The following is an 18339-nucleotide window of genomic DNA, read 5'->3' as shown; positions in this document are numbered from 1 at the left end:
AATTCCACAGATTTACCACCCACTGGCTGAATAAATTCCTACGCATCTCTGTTCTAAGCAGACGTGCTTCAATCCTGAAGTTGTGCCCTCTTATCTTAGACTCTCCCACCATGGGAAACAACCTTTCTACATCTACTCTGAACACACCTTTCAACATTCAAAATGTTTCAATGAGATTTCCCCTCCCCCCCCCTCATTCTCCAAAATTGTAATGAATACAGGCCAAGTGCTGTCAAATGCTCCTCGTATGATAACCCTTTCATTCCTGGAATCATCCTAGTAAATGTCCTTTGAAGCCCCTCCAACATCAGCACATCTTTTCTTAAATGAGGGAGCCCAAAACTCCTCACATTACCCCAAGTGAGGTCTCACCTTTAAAAAACACTTAGAAAAGTACTTGGATGGGAACGGGTTGGAGGAATATAGACCTAATGGAGGCATGATGGACTAAAGCAGGAAGGGCATGTTGTTCAGCTGGACCTGTGGGCCTGTCTCCATTTTGGAAGACTCCATGTGATAGAAGTGACTGATTTGTACACATGTAATGTTGTAGAGATATTACAACATTTGAAACTGAATTATGAGAGCAACTCAGCAGAAATGGAAAAGTAAACCACATCTATATTCCATGGATATTACAGGCAAAAGCACAACATTTATTGAACCTCTTGGGCAGATCAGGATTGGAGAGGAAGCCAAGAAAACAACCCAACTAGAATTCTCATCGATAATCAGTTGTAGATGCAAATATATTTCAATGTGTCCAGGAAGGAAATTGCCAAAATGGGTCATTACTTGCATTTATTTTCTTAAAACTTCCTATTTTAGAGTGCCTCAACTTTTAAAAAAAGATAAGCCAAACTATGTGTCAGGTACCACAAAATTGGTTATTTTATCTCTTGGCAAATTTTGACTTTGGAAGTGGCAAGATGTCAGAGTGATTCAAAATGTTACTCAAGGAGTAACTTGGAGGAAATCCACAGAAAAGTTACAAATCAACAGGAATGCTTAAACAAGCTAACGGATTTAGCCAAATCCAAACAGCAGGAAATGACTAACCTCCTTGTGACATTTCTGCAAACACCATTCATCATTACTTCTCTTTTAAATGAAAACAACCAGTGATTGTTAAAATAAAATCATGCAAAAGTGCTTTTTATTTGGACACTATTTAGCCTCAAATTTTGAAATATAAAATCACTATCAGAAAGTTGTGCATCGTCTATTACAGGGCAGAGTTGTAAATATTATAGAAAAACACAAAAAACTGCAGAAGCTGGAATCTTGAGCCAAACAATGAGCTACTGGATGAACTCAGTGGGACAGGAAGCGTCCATGGGTTGAAATGGTCAGTCAGTGATTTGGGTCGGGATCTTTTATCAAGAACAGAGTAATAAGGACGTGATATATGAAGAAAGGGGAAAGAAGCTGGGGAAGGGGAAGGAGGCGATTGGGTATTGGACAGCTGGTGTGAGAGGTATAGGGAGAGGCCACTGGGAAGGGGGGAGTTAGGGAGAAAAGTACAGGATCTTGACCCGAAACATTGACTAACCATTTCTACCCACTGATAGTGCTTGACCCGCTAAGTTCCTTCTACAGCTCGTTGTTGGTTATAAACATTATATTTGTAGTGCAACCACTTTACTTCGACAGTTGGTTGCACAGGTGCCAATTAAGCTTTTCACTCTTGATACATTTATACACCCCATTAGGAAAAGATTGGATTGATTGAGCCTGTGCCAGAGCAGTTCCAGCTGCGTAGGGGATTATGGGCAAGGAAGACAGCCATTTCTCCTGAATTAAGCCAGCCGCCGCCTGCTTCTCTCCCACCTGGTGCTAGGGGCTGATAGTCATCTTTCTATGGGATCGGGCACGATGGGGACGGGCGGGCGGCGGGGGGGGGATCTCTCTCTGAAAACAGAGAATTTATTACGGAAAATTAATATTAATGATGTTGGATATCATCAACCGAAAAAAGTGCTGGTTTTTGGAATTCCAGATAAAAGGCTAGGAACCTGTATTACAAAATTGAAGCTCTAATTCATTGTTATCTACATCATCTTACGAGAGATATTTTCTAGGAAAAATAAACTTTCCTGTACCATATGTAAAACATACATATATGATGATACATACAAATACACCATGGGACAGGTGGGTGGCTAGTTTATGAAATTAACAGAACTAAATGCAAGAACATGAACCCAACATCACATTACACTCTTGAAACTTCATAGAGTCATAGAGTATGGAACGGTCCCTTTGTGCCAACTCATCCATGTCAACCAGTATTGGCATTCTGAGCTAGGTCCATTTTTCTGCATTTGGTCCTTATCCTTCTCAGCCCTTCCTATCCATATCCGTGTCCAAATGCCTTCTGAATGTTGTAATCATATCTACCTCTATAGCTTCCTCTGGCAGTATATTCCAAAGCCCAATGCTTTTTGTCTCTGCCCTCATTTTCAACACAAAATAATGAAATAATGTTATCATGAAGTGCAATTTGATACATAAAGTGTAAATTTCATTTCCTATTATATTAACTCAGCTATGAATGAAATGGACTTCATTGCACAGCTAAAAGCATGAAACAAACAGTTGGAATCGTTACAGTGCAGCCCATTGAGTTTTGTTAGTTTTTTTGTGGAACAACCAGCAGGTCTCATCCTCCAGGAGAAAATTCCAAAGAGAATCGGCGAGGCATTTGAAAGAGATTAATTTGCAAGGAAAAGGGGAAATAGCAAGGTAATGATACAGAAGAAATTTGAGCTCAACAAGCCAAATCCTTCATGTCTGTTATTTATGATTTTATGGCATTATGATTACTGCATCTGAAACTTCTAAACATGCAGCACCAACTTCTTTTTAAAATACTCCAACTACTCTGAGATTAAAAATAAGCATGCCTGCGAGCACACCCTGCAAATGCACAGTTCAAAATGTAAAAACCGTGCAACATTTCATTCCTACCTATTGATATTAAAAGCCTGTGCAGGGAACCTCCTGAATCATTGCAATGTGGCGACCAAATTCAATAGCCTTGCTGTGTGCAAAATTGATGGTCATATTTTGCTATATTGCCATAATGAATAGCTTTCAGAACCAATGCTGTGAAGTGATGCAAAATGTCCTAAGGTTAAAAAAGGCATTTTAGAAGTATTGATCACTAAAAAAAAAGGAGGGCTTTGGCACAGACAAGGAGATTAGGTCAGTGTAGGTTAGCTGTGATCATATTGAATGGTAGTCCTGAGGGGCCTGGGGCAAAATTTCCACCATGACTTCCTTGTTCTTCAGTGTTCTTTTTTTTAAACTTTATTTAAGATTTTATAACATGAATAAAATATAAGATTACATTAAAAAAAATTAAAAATAACATAATGAAATTACAATACAGCATCAGTAATCTAAATAAACTATACCCCCCCAATAATTATTACACAACATTAATAACCCAACTCAAATTAGTCCAACCCCCCCTTCCCCCAAAATAAAGAGTGAAGAATTAATAAAGTTAGTAATATATGTAAGAAAAAAACCCACTTACAAAAAAAAACAAAAACATAACAGATTAAAATACTAACAAAAAGAAAAGTAATTAATACTAAGATATCACACTTAAAAACATATTTAAATCAAACTTAAATGAATATATTTAACAAATGGAGTCAAGATAAAACATAACAAATAAAAATACTAACAAAAAGAAAAGTTATCAATACTAAGATATCAAAAAAACAAATAAAAATACTAATAAAAAAAAATTATCCAATCTAAAATATCACACTTAAGAAATGTATTTAACTCAAACTTAATATAAAAAATTAGTAAAATTAGTAATATTATCTATCAAAAATTCTTAAACAATAATCAATTCTTAAAAAAGAATTGTAGCATGAAAAAAAGATGAAAAAAAAACTTTCTCTATAGAAATAAACCTTCACCAAATATCAACTAACTTCACATCTATCATCATATTAGTCACATAAACTACCATCTTAAAACAAAATTCAAACCTCATTAAGCATTGTACAATTCAATTTTAGTACTCTTCCACCATTTTTCCCTTTTACTCTTGAATACTTATCCAACAAAAGCTCCAATACCACATTTAAATATCCCCAATCATTACGTTAAAATTCACATATCCAAATAATAAAAACACATCTACAACAAAAACTATATCTTCAACCAATGGAGCATAAACCACAAACAAAATTCAAGCCTCATTAAGAATTATACAATTCAATTTATAACTTTCACCATTATTCCCTTCGTTCTATAACTAAAATAATAAAATAATCTACACCAGAATTACCACTCCTTTCACCTTGAAGTTAAAGAAAGAATAAAAAGCTTATCCATCCCATTCACATTTAAATTTCAAATATTCCTTATCTACTAAATAAACTTTACAAAAAAAAACCACATCAACTTTTAATTTTTTAAACAATCAAATACTTTCAGTGTTCAATCAGTAACTGCCATTGAATTTGCCACTAATTCTACATTTTCTTTTGTCTGTTACACAAACTCCATCTGGAAATATATTACTGATTTTGAGAAATCGTTGACAGTCTGGGAATGAATTCAAGCACTTTTAGCCAATTAAAGCTTTATGATTTTATGATGTTAAAGGATTAGCTTGGGCAATACACACTCACCGTTGCACACCTTGTTCAGATGTCTCACCATTTGGCAATTGTTTCAAGGCATTGCAGTAAAATAAATCTATCAGATGTAAAGAGTTGATTTGTTTGTGGTTAGAAAAAATCCTTCTTCTCAGCAAGTTCCTTGTGATCAAGGATAGCTTACTTCACTCTAGATTTGTGGGTTCTCCAGTGATTGATGAGACCAATATGGGGCATGAAATGCTTGATGGGACAGGTGGATTGATAGTTTATGAAGTTTTCCAGAACTAAATACTGGCCATGCAAGAGGAATGATATATGAACCCAACTTCACATTACACTCTTGAAACTTCGTAGAGTCATGGAGTATGGCACGGTCCCTTTGGGCCAACTCATCCATGCCAACTAGAATTGCATTCTGAGCTATATCCTTCTCAGCCCTTCCTATCCATATATGTGTCCAAATATCTTCTACAGCTTCCTCTGACAGCACATTCCAGATTAGACTAATGAAAACCAGGTTACTACCACACTGTCACAAATTGAAATTGTGTTCCACCTGTGACTCAGTACGATTAGCTGCTTTCATCTGGTTCAGATACAGAACATAAACCACTGTCAATATTCTGCTTCAAAAAATTATCAGAAAACTTTTGGTTTTAGCTTCCTGTTAGCAGTTGCATTTATGATTAAGGTCATTTAATTGATCAGCTCAGTCAGCAAACTGAACAAGAAAAACAGGGGAATGATAACACAGTGGGAAATGAAGGAGAACGAGCAAAACTCAATCATTAACACCAAGAGTTGCCTCATCTCAACTCCCACTGGTTAGTCCCATGTTCTAGGGATATCTAATCGTTTTTCACTTCAACTGCCTTTTTGTTCTTTGTTCAAATCTGATGGAGTTTGCATGTAACAGGTAAGTGGAATAATTTGAATTTCCAACCTTGTTCTTTGGGTTTGACCCAATTAGGGATTAGTATCCATAATATGGAAAATTTTTGAAAAGGAAATGACAAAACCTGTGCACAGCTAGTTTCAGACAGTAATGTGAGAGAAAATATGGATCTGCACATGGTACAAAAGGGCATGGAATATATGTCAGGAAAGGTATTTCCTGTCAGTTCTCCTTAACTTCCTCTATTCTGCTGTGGAAGCTCTCATGGAGTAATGATGATCATTTCAGAGATTCAACTTGATTTCTTCTGTTATTTCTCTCATCTATTTTCATAAGTAGGATGTGTTTAAAGGTTTCCACTTAGATTGAGGAAGATAAATACAAGACATCATCATTTAATCTGAAAGGGGAAAGGTGTAGGAGGAACATTAGGGGCAAATTCTTCACTCAGAGAGCAGTGGGAGTGTGGAATGAGCTGCCATCTGATGTGATAAATACAGGCTCGATCTTAAGTTTTAAGAATAAATCGGACAGATACATGGATGGGAAAAGTCTGGAGGGTTATGGAATTGGAGCGAACAATGGGACTAGTGGAATGTATAGTACAGACTAGAAGGGCTGAATGGTCTGTTTCTTGTGCTGTGGCATTCCATGGTTCTAAGGTAGAAGAAACCAATTAGAGGACTCATTCCTGGTCTCCACCTCATGATCAAAAATGTGCAGCAAACTAAATTTATAGTCACTGTGAAACAAGGGCACAGAATCCATTAAATATTTACTTGTTATCTGCTTAAGGACTTTTGGAAATTTGCTTCACCCGGTCAAAGAACTTTCCCCTCATTCAATAACAAATAGCTCTTGTGCTATCCCAATTTGCAAGTGGAAACAGAAAGTGCTTATCAACAGCTGTGAAAGGAGAATTTTTGGAGTAAAATTTCACATACTGGTAATTTATAAAAACATTAACATCAAGAAATTGCTTTTAATGTAGCAAGACATGCCAAGGTGCTTCATATGAGTACCATCAGACAATTAAACAACCAAAGCTTGATCAAAAGGTGTGGCTTTTGAGGAAGGGAAAGAAAGTGTGGCAACAAGGTTTAACATTAAAGATTTAAATTTTGAAGGAGTTAACTCTGCACAAAGATTATTTTTTCGGTTTGACCATACTTGGATCATGGATTTACCTCGATATTTCCCGAACCTAACTCTGCACATCTGCTGACAGCCCCTGTGGGAGGGCTGGCCCAAGTCTTCAACATACCCTCGATGGGCAGTTCTCTGACATCAACCAATGAGAGGCATGCCTGCAACAGGGCAAGATATTAACCAGTAAAAATTCTGTTGGGCACGAGAACACCACATGCAAGATTATGTTGTATATCAACCTTTCTCCTCAATCTTTCTTTCAAATATGCTAGTACGAGGTACACCCAGCTATTCTTCATGCAGGAAGTATCAAGTGTTAGGTCTGCTTTGTTCATGAATGAGTGAGACAAACACCAGGCTGAGTCGAAATCAGGGTTCTTTGTTCTTTATTACCGGATTGTAACACTTGCGACCAACCATGTTAGTCGGAGAATGCATTCTGCCGTTATCAGCAAAATGGTGATTTTTTATACCCTTGGATATGTGCTTAGAACATCATCATATCATTACTTGTCCAATGACTAAAACTGTTGCTATCCTTTCCCTGCTAGCTTCCTGCCTCTCAATCCATCAATGTCTCTCTTATCTTGTAAGTACAAGGATGCATTCACATCTTGTTACAGCCCTGTACATTCCCATCTCATGATGTTTTACCTAACAGGAGTACAAGGACACCTCCCCTTCTTGTTACAGCCTTGTACAGGGTAACTCCCTACACATTCCCATCTCATGATGTTTTACCTTACACAAGGGAGCATTAAGTTATAAACTATTATGGCTACTTGACAAAAGCAAAAATCTCCTGATAGTAATGGGCTCAGACTCCACACTTCCTAGCCAAAGAACCACGGGAACCTATTTTTGTCATTTTATTGGAGATTATGCTTTGTAATATTTGCCCCTTAGTGCTTTTATCACTAATCAATCCCAAGCACTAACCAATTTCCTTTCAGAATCTCTTGAGGACTGGTGGGGGGGGGGGGACCGTGACAAGATGGCGTAGAAGAAAGATTTCTCTTTGTGTGTTCCATCTCTCCCCAGTTGGATCATTAAATACCCAGTTTTTTCATAGTCTAAAAGTGGTTAAAAATAAGATTTAGTTCTTTAAACAACAGTGCTTTATGATGGCATCCAATGTGAAAATATTTAACCCTCAGCCTCAGAAAAAGCTACCTTATAAAAGTGCAGAAGAATTGAGGCCTACCTGCATAGCTGAATCCACGGAGTCGTCACTGGGAGTCTCCAAGCCTTAGAGGACTCCAGCCCGTTTGAGTCTGACTCCGGCGCCAATCCTGCATCCGCAAGATGGCGCTGGCACATTGGTGAACTCGGCTGTTGCCAACCCGCGTTCACGTGAAGTCATGCGCGCAGGCGGCACGGCCGATAGGGGGACCCGCGAACCCACGACCTCGCTGGGCAGCCCAGTGGCGCGCAGTGTCGTGTCGGAGAACGCTTCTGCACGTCCGACGGCTTTGCCTGGCCTGTGTGTGGCATCGCGGGTCTGAGAGCTGCTGGAGAAAGTTGGGGCTGTGGGGGATCCCGAACGCCGGTGTCCCGAAGAGGTCGGGGTGCCGGCATCGGGTGTCCAGATCCGCAGCCGTTCAGTCAAAGGACCTACGATGACTGAGGAAGAAGAGGAATTACCTTATTGGAATTCGTCCAGGAGGAGGAGCTTGCAGTTAAAAAAGGTGGATCACAAAAAAGTGGAAGTGGAATCTGGACTGGATTCAGTGTTTTCGTTTTTGAAGGGATTGCTTGTCAAATGCACAATATGTCAAAACAAATATCAACTCAAATGAATCAAGGATTTATGGAGATGAAAATAAAAATGAATACTTTGTGTGATAAAATGTTAACTGTGAAACAGGCAATGACTGTAGTTAAAAGTGATATTAATAAATGTATAAAATCAGTTGATACTGTGCAAGATAATTTTAAGAAAATTGAAACAGCTTTCTCTTGAGTGTCAAACTCAGGTAGAACGTAATAGAGAAAAAATGGAATAAGTGGAAGGTTCTTTTGTAGACTGGGTGATTCAGAAAAGAGATTTAATGAAGATTGATTCGTTGGAAAATCAAAGTCGAAGGAATAATGTGAAAATAGTTGGTCTCCCAGAGGATATGGAAGGTGCTGACCCTATAAATTTTTTTAAGCACTGGATCCCAGAGGTGCTGGGTAAAGAGCTTTTCCCTGAAGGTTTGGAATTGGATGGGGCTCACAGAGCTCTGAGAAGAAGACCACTTCCAGGACAAACACAGAGAGCAGTTTTGATTCGTTGTTTAAAACATCAAGATTGAGAAATGATTTTACACATGGCAGTGCAGAACGCACGGCAGAATCAATCTCCATTAACGGTTCAATATAATAGGGTGTTTTTTTAATGCTGATTTGAATCAAGAGGTTATTAGAAGATGACGAGAATTTAATACGGCTAAAGATGTTTTGTGGCGAAAAGGCTACAAGTTTGCTTTTCGTTATCCTGCAATTTTGAAGGTTTTCTATGGAAATTTTCAATCTCAATTCTTTGAGAATGATCAGGATGCTTTGGTTTTTGCTAATTCTTTGCCAGAATTGCGAAGAAATGGGTCTTCTCCTCTGTTATCTCCTAAGAGGAGAGTAAATGGAAATGGACATGGGAATGGAAAGTATGGAAAGAATGGAAAGTATGGAAAGAAAGAAGAAATGACACAAAGTCTTCTTGATGTCGAAGATCCAGAGCAGTCGTTGGGCTTGGAATCATTGGGCTGAATATATGGATTATATTCGATTGTGTTTGATTAAATAATAAATATGTATCTGGCTGGAGGGGTGGGTGGATGACACTGAAAACTTCGATAGTCATCTGCCACTAGTGGGTTCACCACACGATTTTTAGGGCATTACTACCTTAGGGTGGTTTTTAAAAAAAATTTTTGAGGGGGTTTTTCTTTTTTGGAAGAATTATAGAGGGGAGTTAGTTAAAAAAGATGTCTCAATTGAATTTTGCAACTTTTAATGCGCAGGGGTTAAGTAATCCAATTAAGAGAAAGAGAATATTGGCTTATATTAAAAAAATGAAAATTGATATTGCTTTTTTACAAGAAACACATTTGACTGAGAAAGAACATTGGAAATTGAAAAGAGATTGGGTTGGTGGTCATGTTTTTTCATCTTTTAATTCTAAGGCAAGAGGAGTAGCGATTTGATTCATAAAAACTTACCATTTGAATTGGAATCTTCAGAGGGGTATGCTAGCAGAGTATTAAGAATGAACTGTAAAATTTTTGCTGAATCGTGGACTTTGTTGAATCTTTATGCCCCTAATTTAGAAGATGAGCAGTTTATTTCAGAAGCTTTTTTATTAACTCAAACTAATGAAAATGTTTTAGTTGGTGGTGATTTTAACTGTGTTCTCGACCCTTTATTGGACAGAAATCCAAAAAGTATGAGGAAATCAAAGATGGCAACACAAATTAATGCATTAAAAAATATTTAAATTTGGTGGATATTTGGAGAAAAGTTAATCCTACAGAGAAAGATTTATCTTTTTATTCTTCGAGACATGTTTCGATTTCTCGAATTGATTTATTTTTGGTATCAGCACATTTACAAGGCAGAGTATTACGAGCTGAATATAAAATTAGAGTTATATCAGATTACTTTTTTTCTTGTGAAAGTTCGGTGTACGTCCTTCGTTTAGATGGACGTTTAAAGCAATGTTATTGAAGAAACCAGTTTGTAATTCTGTGGATAGTCATTTTGTAATATGGGATGCTTTAAAAGCTTATTTGAGAGGGCAGATCATTAGTTATTCTACGAAAGTTAAGAAACAATATATGGCAGAAAGTTTAGAGTTAGAAAATAAGCTTGCTGAGTTAGAGAAGGATTTTCAGAAAGGTGTAACAGAAGATAAAAAATGTTGCATTAGAGAGGTTGAAATTACGTTATAATACTTTACAAACTTATCAGTTTGAGCGCTTAATTAATTGATCAAAACAATGTTATTATGAGTTGGGGAAAAGAGCTCATAAGGTACTTGCTTGGCAATTGAAAGCTGAACAGACATCTCGGACTATTAATTCTGTTAAGAAGAATTCAATAATAACATAAGCCTCAAGAAATTAATGACCAGTTTTATTCATTTTATCAAAATTTATATAAATCTGAGGGGAAACAGGATAATGGCTTTATTGATTCTTACTTATCTAAATTAAAGTTACCGGTATTAGATGGAAATGATGTTCAGGAACTGGAATCTCCATTTACGGATTTTGAAATTAAGGAAGCTATTCAGGAAATGCCTAATGGAAAGTCCCCAGGGGACGATGGATTCCCTGTGGAATTTTATAAACTTTTTTATGATTATTTTTCTAATGAATTTGAAGTGTTGAATCAAGTTATTGAAGATCAGAAGTTACCAGAATCATGTTCAAGTGCTTTAATAACTGTCATTCCAAAAAAAGATAGAGATCCATTAAAAGTCTCTTCATATAGACCTATCTCTATATTAAATGTAGATTATAACATTATAGCGAAAGTATTAGCTAATAAACTTGCTAAATATTTGCCTAAATTGGTACACATTGATCAAACAGGTCTTATTAAGAATAGAAATGCATCAGATAATATACTTCGATTAATTACTTTGGTCAACACATATCGAAAGCAACCTAACCATCCTATGGTGGTTGCATTAGATGCAGAAAATGCTTTTGATAGGGTTGAGTGGGATTTTTTATTTAAAGTGTTAGAGAAATTTAAATTTGGCCCTTTTTTATTGGTTGGGTTAAGGCTTTATATATGAACCCGATTACTTTTCTTTGGCTTGGCTTCGCGGACGAAGATTTATGGAGGGGTAATGTCCACGTCAGCTGCAGGCTCGATTGTGGCTGACAAGTCCGATGCGGGACAGGCAGACACGGTTGCAGCGGTTGCAAGGGAAAATTGGTTGGTTGGGGTTGGGTGTTCGGTTTTTTCTCCTTTGTCTTTTGTCAGTGAGGTGGGCTCTGCGGTCTTCTTCAAAGGAGGTTGCTGCCCGCCGAACTGTGAGGCGCCAAGATGCACAGTTTGAGGCGATATCAGCCCACTGGCGGTGGACCCGATTACTAGGGTGGTGACAAATGGACAGATTTCTTTACCATTTAAATTGACTCGTTCAACTCGACATGGCTGCCCATTGTCATCAGCCCCATTTGCATTGGTTATTGAACCATTAGCTCAGGTTATTAGACAAAATTAGAGGGATGAAGGTTAAGAATGAAGAATATAAAATTAATTTGTTTGTGGGTGATGTGCTGGTATATTTGACGGAATCGGAATGGTCGTTGAAACAATTGCAAGAGTGTTTGTTGAAATTTGGAGAATTATCGGGATATAAAGTTAATTGGAATAAAAGTTAAATTTTACCAGTTGGAGTGTGAGATTATTTTGAATTTAAAACAATTACAAAATTAAGGGGGACAAGTAAAATTAAATATTTAGGTGTATTTATGGATACAAATTATCAATCATTATATCAATTAATTTATGTACTTATATTAAGATGGATTAAAGCAGATTTGATTAAGTGGAAAGATCTTCCATTAACTTTGATTGGTCGGGTTAATTGTACAAAATGAATATTTTTCCTCGCATTTAATATTTAATTCAGTCACTACCTTGTTTACTTTCGAAAGGGCTTTTTTCAAGATTTGAATAAAGCAGTGTGAGAGTTTTTATGGAAAGGTAAACTAGCTCGAATGGCGTTGCATAGACTTACATGGAAGTAAGTACATGGAAGTACATTGGGCGGACTACAACTACTACATTTTCAAAATTATTATGAAGCGGCCCAGTTGAAGTTTATTAGTAGATTGATGGATTTAGATCAGCCTCCTAGCTAGGCTAAAGTGGAAATGGCATGTATTCCTAGGGTTGAAATACATGAATTTATATTTCGTTGGAATTTGATTTTGTTACAGCAATATGATATGCCAATATTGAAGCATTTATTAAAGATTTGGTTAAAAAAATAGGGTGTTAGGGTCGAAAGATAAATTATCTATTTTAACTGTATTGTACAACAATTAGCTTATTCCCTTCTCAATGTTTAATAATCATTTAAAGATTTGGGATTCTAAAGGTATAAAGACAATACAAGATTGTTTTGTAGAGGGGCAATTTATTTCTTTTAATCAGTTGAGAGAAAGATTTGATATACCTATAAATTCTTTGTTTGCGTATTATCAACTTAGGGCTTTAATAAAAAATAATTATGGTACAGAGGTGACTTTACCTACTTTGTCGAGATTTGAATCTTTGATTTCCTCTATACCGAAAAAGGGTTATATTTCAGTTATGTATAATTTGTTATAAGATAGTACGGATAAACCAGATTGGGAGAAATCTAAACTCAAATGGGAGAGTGATTTAGTATTTATTTTTCCTGAAGATAATTGGGCGAATATGTGTCAAGACAATGTAATTAAATTGACTAATGTGCGATATGGAATGGTTAATTATAATTTTTTACATCAATTATATTTGACCCTGGAAAAGTATGGGTTTAGTAATTCGGATTCTTGTTTTAGATGTGGTTCATGTATTGGAACTTTTTTTACATGCTGTATGGAATTGTGTTAAAGTTCAATCATTTTGGCAAGGAATTAAAAGTAGTTTTGGAGAAATTATATAATTTTATACTACCATTAGATCCAACAATTTTCTTGTTGGGAAATTTATATTTGTTAAGGGGAATGAGATTGGATAAAATTCAAATTGCTTTTGTATGTTTGGTGTTATCAATAGCACGTAAATGTGTTGCTAGTACCTGGAAAGATGATACTGAGATTAATATAGCACGTTGGTATAATGAATTGAAAGTATGTGTTGTTATGGAAAATATTACTTATAATTTTCATGATAATTATTCTTCTTGTGTTAGTAAGTGGTGTCCATATTTGAAATATATGAATTTAGATATACTTTGAAATGTTAACATTTACAGTATTTTTTTAATTTCTATAATCTATATTTTTTTTTGCTCCCCTTAAGGGAGCTGGCTGTAGGGGTGGGATGGGTTTTAATGAAAAAAATTTCTTTGACTATTTCTATATTGTATGTTATGTTTTTGTTATCTTTTAAATAAAGTTTGCAACAAAAAAGAAAGAATCTCTTGAGGACCCATAAATATTCTGGACATTTAAAGTTATACAAAGTTAATTCCTCTAAAATTTAAATCTTTAGTACCAAACCTTATTACCACTCTTTCTTTCCCTTCCTTAAAAGCCATGCCTTTGATCAAGCCTTTGGCTACATAGCTAAATGTGTTTATAGTGTTCTCTAATTTTTTTTTAAATTTAGATATACAGTACGATTACAGACCCTTTTGGCACACGAGCCTGTGAAGCCCAATTACACTCAATTGACCTAGACCCCCAGTATGTTTTGAATGGTGGGAGGAAACTAAAGTCCCCGGGGAAAACCCAAATCAGACACAGGGAGAATGTACAAACTCCTTACGGACAGCGTGGGATTCGAATTCGGGTTGCTGGTGCTGGAACTGCGCGGCACTAACGTGTCACCCTAATTGTCTGATAGAACTTCTGATAGCATCTTGGCATATTTTGCTAGGTTAAAAGCAATTTCTTGACATTAATGTATATAAATTATGTGAATTTTTACTCCAAAAAGTCCCTTTTCACAGCTGTTGATAATCAGCTTCTGTTTTCACTTGCAAGAGCTGTTTGTTATTGAATGAGGGGAAAGTCCTCTGACCAGGTGAAACAAATTGCAGTCCTTAAGCAGATAACAAATGTTATAGTAATGGATTCTGTGCACTTGTTTCACAGTGTATAGACATACACACAGACTATAAATTTAGTGTTGCTGAACATTTTTGATCATTAGATGGCAAGTTCATGACCTAAATCTTTGGATCCACCTTGATTGTACATACCTTAATGAACTGAAACATTTTTGATCTGAATTCAACAAATTATTCCACGTGAAGTGCCATTTGTGGAGACCTTCCAAATTTCTACCATCTTTTTTTCTGTATCCTAACAGCTCTCATAAAGCCTGGTTCTAATTATACAGCACCTAATAGCCTGAATATGCCTGGAATTGTCTTATCTTGGAAGCTAAGCAGGCACAGGACTAGTCAGTACTTGGAGGGGAGACCGCCGAGGAACTCCATGTGTTGTAGGTTTCTGTGAGGGGCGCTGGACAAAGTGGAGACTCTCTGTCTGCCTGATGGTATACAAAAGTTAAAGAATTTCAAGCATGTTCAATTCTAAAGGTAGAATTATGTGACATTAATGGAACCTTTAATTTTATTCTTCGATCCACACTGATAAATTTACAAAGTTATCTTTATCATTCCCCTCTGTTCCTCTTAACTTCCTCTATTCTGCAAGAGAGGCTCTGCTGGAGTAATAATGACCATTTCAGATTAAACTGGATTTCTTCTGCTATTTGCAACATCCATCGTGACAAGAAGGATGTTCTGAAAGAAGGAATGAAAGTAGAAGAAAGAAATCAGTTAGAGGACTCATTCCTGGTCTCTGTATCGTGATCATTACTGAAAGGTCCTAGGTGTTGAAATTGTTTGAAGAAAGGTTGTGTTTGACTCAGTCTTCTTGGATGTGTGGCTGCACAAGTTTTTGACTGGGGATCATTTTTGTTCAAGCCAGAAAGAATATCAAAGTTCTCATCTATTATTTTTAAGTCTTTAATAGATTAATTTTAATAAAAAACAATAAATGCCTCAGAACATTACTTCCAGATTTCTTTAGGCATAAAGCACTGGCCCATGAGCCAAATGACACCTAATTGACCTGCAATGCCCGTGTGCTCTTAACTTCATAAAGAATTACAAATGGGAAAAGCAAAAGAAAATTAGGCTTTTTAAAAATCTCAGCATGTCTCAGTTAACTCAACACAATCACATAAAAGCCCAGAAAAAATTATTTGAAAAAAACCAAGCTGCATAAAGAACCACTGTAAAACTAGAATTCAAAACAAGACTTGTAAAGGTTCCATTAATGTCACATTTAGAATGTAACATACATGAAAATTTTTAACTTTGTCCACTGTAAGGAAGACAGAGAGTCACCACTTTGTCCAGCGCCCCTCACAGAAATGAGGCCTTAGCGAGGAACGAACTTGCAACCCCTGATTTACAAGACCAGTTAGTAGGAGAGGACTGTATGAGCATTAGTTTTTAAAAAGTTAGGGTAAAAAAAACTAGGACTGGTCCACAAATCAGAGTTCAGCAGCACAGAAATTGCCTCTTTGGCCCAACTTGTATATAGAGTTCCACAACAAATTGACAGGGTGGTGAAGGTACATGATATGCTTGCCTTCATTGTTCAGGACAATGATTACAGGAGAAAGGACATCATATTACAACTGTATAACATGTTGGCAGGACCATATGTTGTACTGTGTGCTGTTCTGGTCATCCAAAGATAGGAAATATCATTAAGCTGGAAAGGATACAGAAAAGATGCACAAGAACGTTACTGGGATTCGTAGGTGTAAGTGAGGCTGGATAGACTGGAGTTTAAGGGGTTACGGGAGTGGCCAATATGGAGGTTTCATAACCGTAAGGGGACTTCTCCAGAGTAGGAGAATCTAAAATTAGCAGGCTTAGATTTAATGAGGCACTTTTTTTCTCTACAGAGGATGAAGGTTGTATCCAGCTGGGTACAATTGTTGTGTAGAAAATACTTTTACTATACTTTGTGAAGTGTCTGAAGAGATTTGGTAAGTCACTGGAGACAGGTGTATGGTGCAGAACATTTTGCCTGGTTGCATCACTGCCAATGGTGCGGAGGTGCCAACTCTCAGGACAAGAATAAACTCTTCTTTCTTTGGCTTGGCTTGGCGGACGAAGATTTACGGAGGGGGTAAATGTCCACGTCAGCTGCAGGCTCGTTTGTGGCTGACAAGTCCGATGCGGGACAGGCAGACACGGTTGCAGGGGAAAATTGGTGGGTTGGGGTTGGGTGTTGTTAACTCGGCCTGCAACACCACAGGCACCAGATTTCACTCCATCGAGGACATTTACATGAGGGGGTGTCTTTAAAAGACAGCTTCTATACTCAAAGACCCCCCACCACCCCCACCACCCAGGCCATGCCCGCTTCCCTCTGCTACCATCGGGGAAAAGGTACAGGAGCATAAAGACGAGCACTCAGTGGCACAAGGACAGCTTCTTCCCCGCTGCCATCTGATTCCTGAGTGATGAATGAACCAGACGCTGCCTGACTTTTCACGCACTACTTTGATTTATTGTTGTAAGGTGGTTTATGTGAATATCTGCAGCAAAACACCGAATTGCGTGACTTGTTCGCGACAGGAAGCGGTGAGGCTCTAAGACAGTGCAGCCTGCAGGCCTGGTCCCGGCCGCACAGCTCAGGCATGGCGCTTCCACCCCCCCCCCCCCCCCCCTCTACCCCCGGGCCATCGGCCCGACACCCTTCCTGAGCCCAGACTCACAGATGCCGGCAATGAGCGACAGCGTTGCCGGGGGAGGGGGGGACCGTCTGCCCTCGAGACAGGCTGCAAGCCTCCCGGGGATCCCTTCACCCCAACTCCGGGCCCGGCATGCAGTCAGCTCTGCCCCCATCCACCCTCCCACACAGCCCCGGAGGGAAGGCCGCCTCGTATTACCGCTCATATTCCAGCATGCTGACTTCGTTACCGCTGTCCCGGCCTGGAGAAGGCCGCCGGTGGCTGGACAGCGGCAAAATGGGCCGCCTGGCACAGCGCCACACGGCGGTGGGAGGAATGGACTGAGGCCGCCCGAGACAGCGCCACACGGCGGTGGGAGGAATGGACTGAGGCCGCCCGGGACAGCGCCACGCGGTGGTGGGAAGTCGTCTGCCCCAGCACCATCAAAGGTCTGGGGGCCCACCGTAGAGTGCGCCACAGACAGCGCCACTTGCAGGTAGAAAGAGGGAGGTTAAAACCACAATGCTTTATAGAGCAAAAAGGAGGGAAGTTGGGGGGTGGTGGAGAGAAGGGAGAAACCGGACAAGTGGATGATAATGGCCTCTGGCTGGAGCACGCCCAGACAGAAAATCAGGTGTCTTGGTGGGGTGGCACGTGACAGGCATGCGAGTGTGGGAGTGGGACGCCGGACTGAAATGGCTGGCCGCTGGGAGACCCCTGTCGAAGGGGCTCAGCGATGCGATCGCCCAGTCCCTCCGAGGGAAGATTGAAGAAGGGGGCCGCCCACGCCTGCAGCAGGCTCGCTGGCGGCTGACGAGGCGTGTCCCTCTTGCCGGAGCCCCTCTGTCACGGTGGACAGTGGAGAGTTCACCATCCGGCACAATCCTGGGTGGGCGACGATCCTCCATCCAAGAGACGTGCCCTGCCCAGCAGGGTCTCTCCGCCTGTCCCAGGGCTTCAGTGTTGGTGATGGAGTCACTCCAGTGGCTGTTGAGGATGGTGGGGAGGCAGCGCTCAAGGGGTTGGAGGCGGGGAGGAGGTTTGTCAGGACAAGGGCTCTGTCTTCAGGTGCCTGCTGAATGCGCTGTTTGCCATTGTGAGAGATGAGTAAAAACTGATATAAAAATATGAAGATGAGGAAACTAGTATGGCGATATAGTAATGAATAAAGCCAGTATGAATAGGATAAGGATAGATATTAGAACATCGAGTCCACGCTGCTGAAGATCCAGCTGCGCTGGGTGGGTC

The 18339-nt window shown here is 38.9% G+C and overlaps 1 protein-coding gene across 4 annotated transcripts in view; it reads right to left on the bottom strand.

The window, feature by feature from the left end:
- The window catches only part of LOC138763021 (hyaluronidase-1-like), a 53227-nt gene extending 35801 nt beyond the window's left edge, over positions 1-17426 (bottom strand). Inside the window, exons 1-3 of one of the 4 annotated variants that reach the window (XM_069936518.1) lie at positions 17311-17426; positions 7615-7748; positions 6714-6833 (exon numbers count right to left, since the gene is read on the bottom strand). In XM_069936518.1, the coding sequence (XP_069792619.1) occupies positions 6714-6833; positions 7615-7748; positions 17311-17317 (261 nt within the window). In that variant the 5' untranslated portion in view covers positions 17318-17426. Of the gene's footprint in view, positions 1-6713; positions 6834-7614; positions 7749-7879; positions 8299-17310 lie in introns of those variants that run through there. The other 3 variants (XM_069936522.1, XM_069936523.1, XM_069936521.1) reach the window with 3 other exon arrangements.
- Between the last annotated feature and the right edge of the window lie 913 nt (positions 17427-18339).

The sequence above is a fragment of the Narcine bancroftii genome, chromosome 5 (assembly GCF_036971445.1).
Source record: "Narcine bancroftii isolate sNarBan1 chromosome 5, sNarBan1.hap1, whole genome shotgun sequence".
NCBI classification, from domain to species: domain Eukaryota; kingdom Metazoa; phylum Chordata; class Chondrichthyes; order Torpediniformes; family Narcinidae; genus Narcine; species Narcine bancroftii.
Note: the sequence above shows the minus strand (reverse complement) of the source record. Positions and strands in the feature narration are given on the sequence as shown.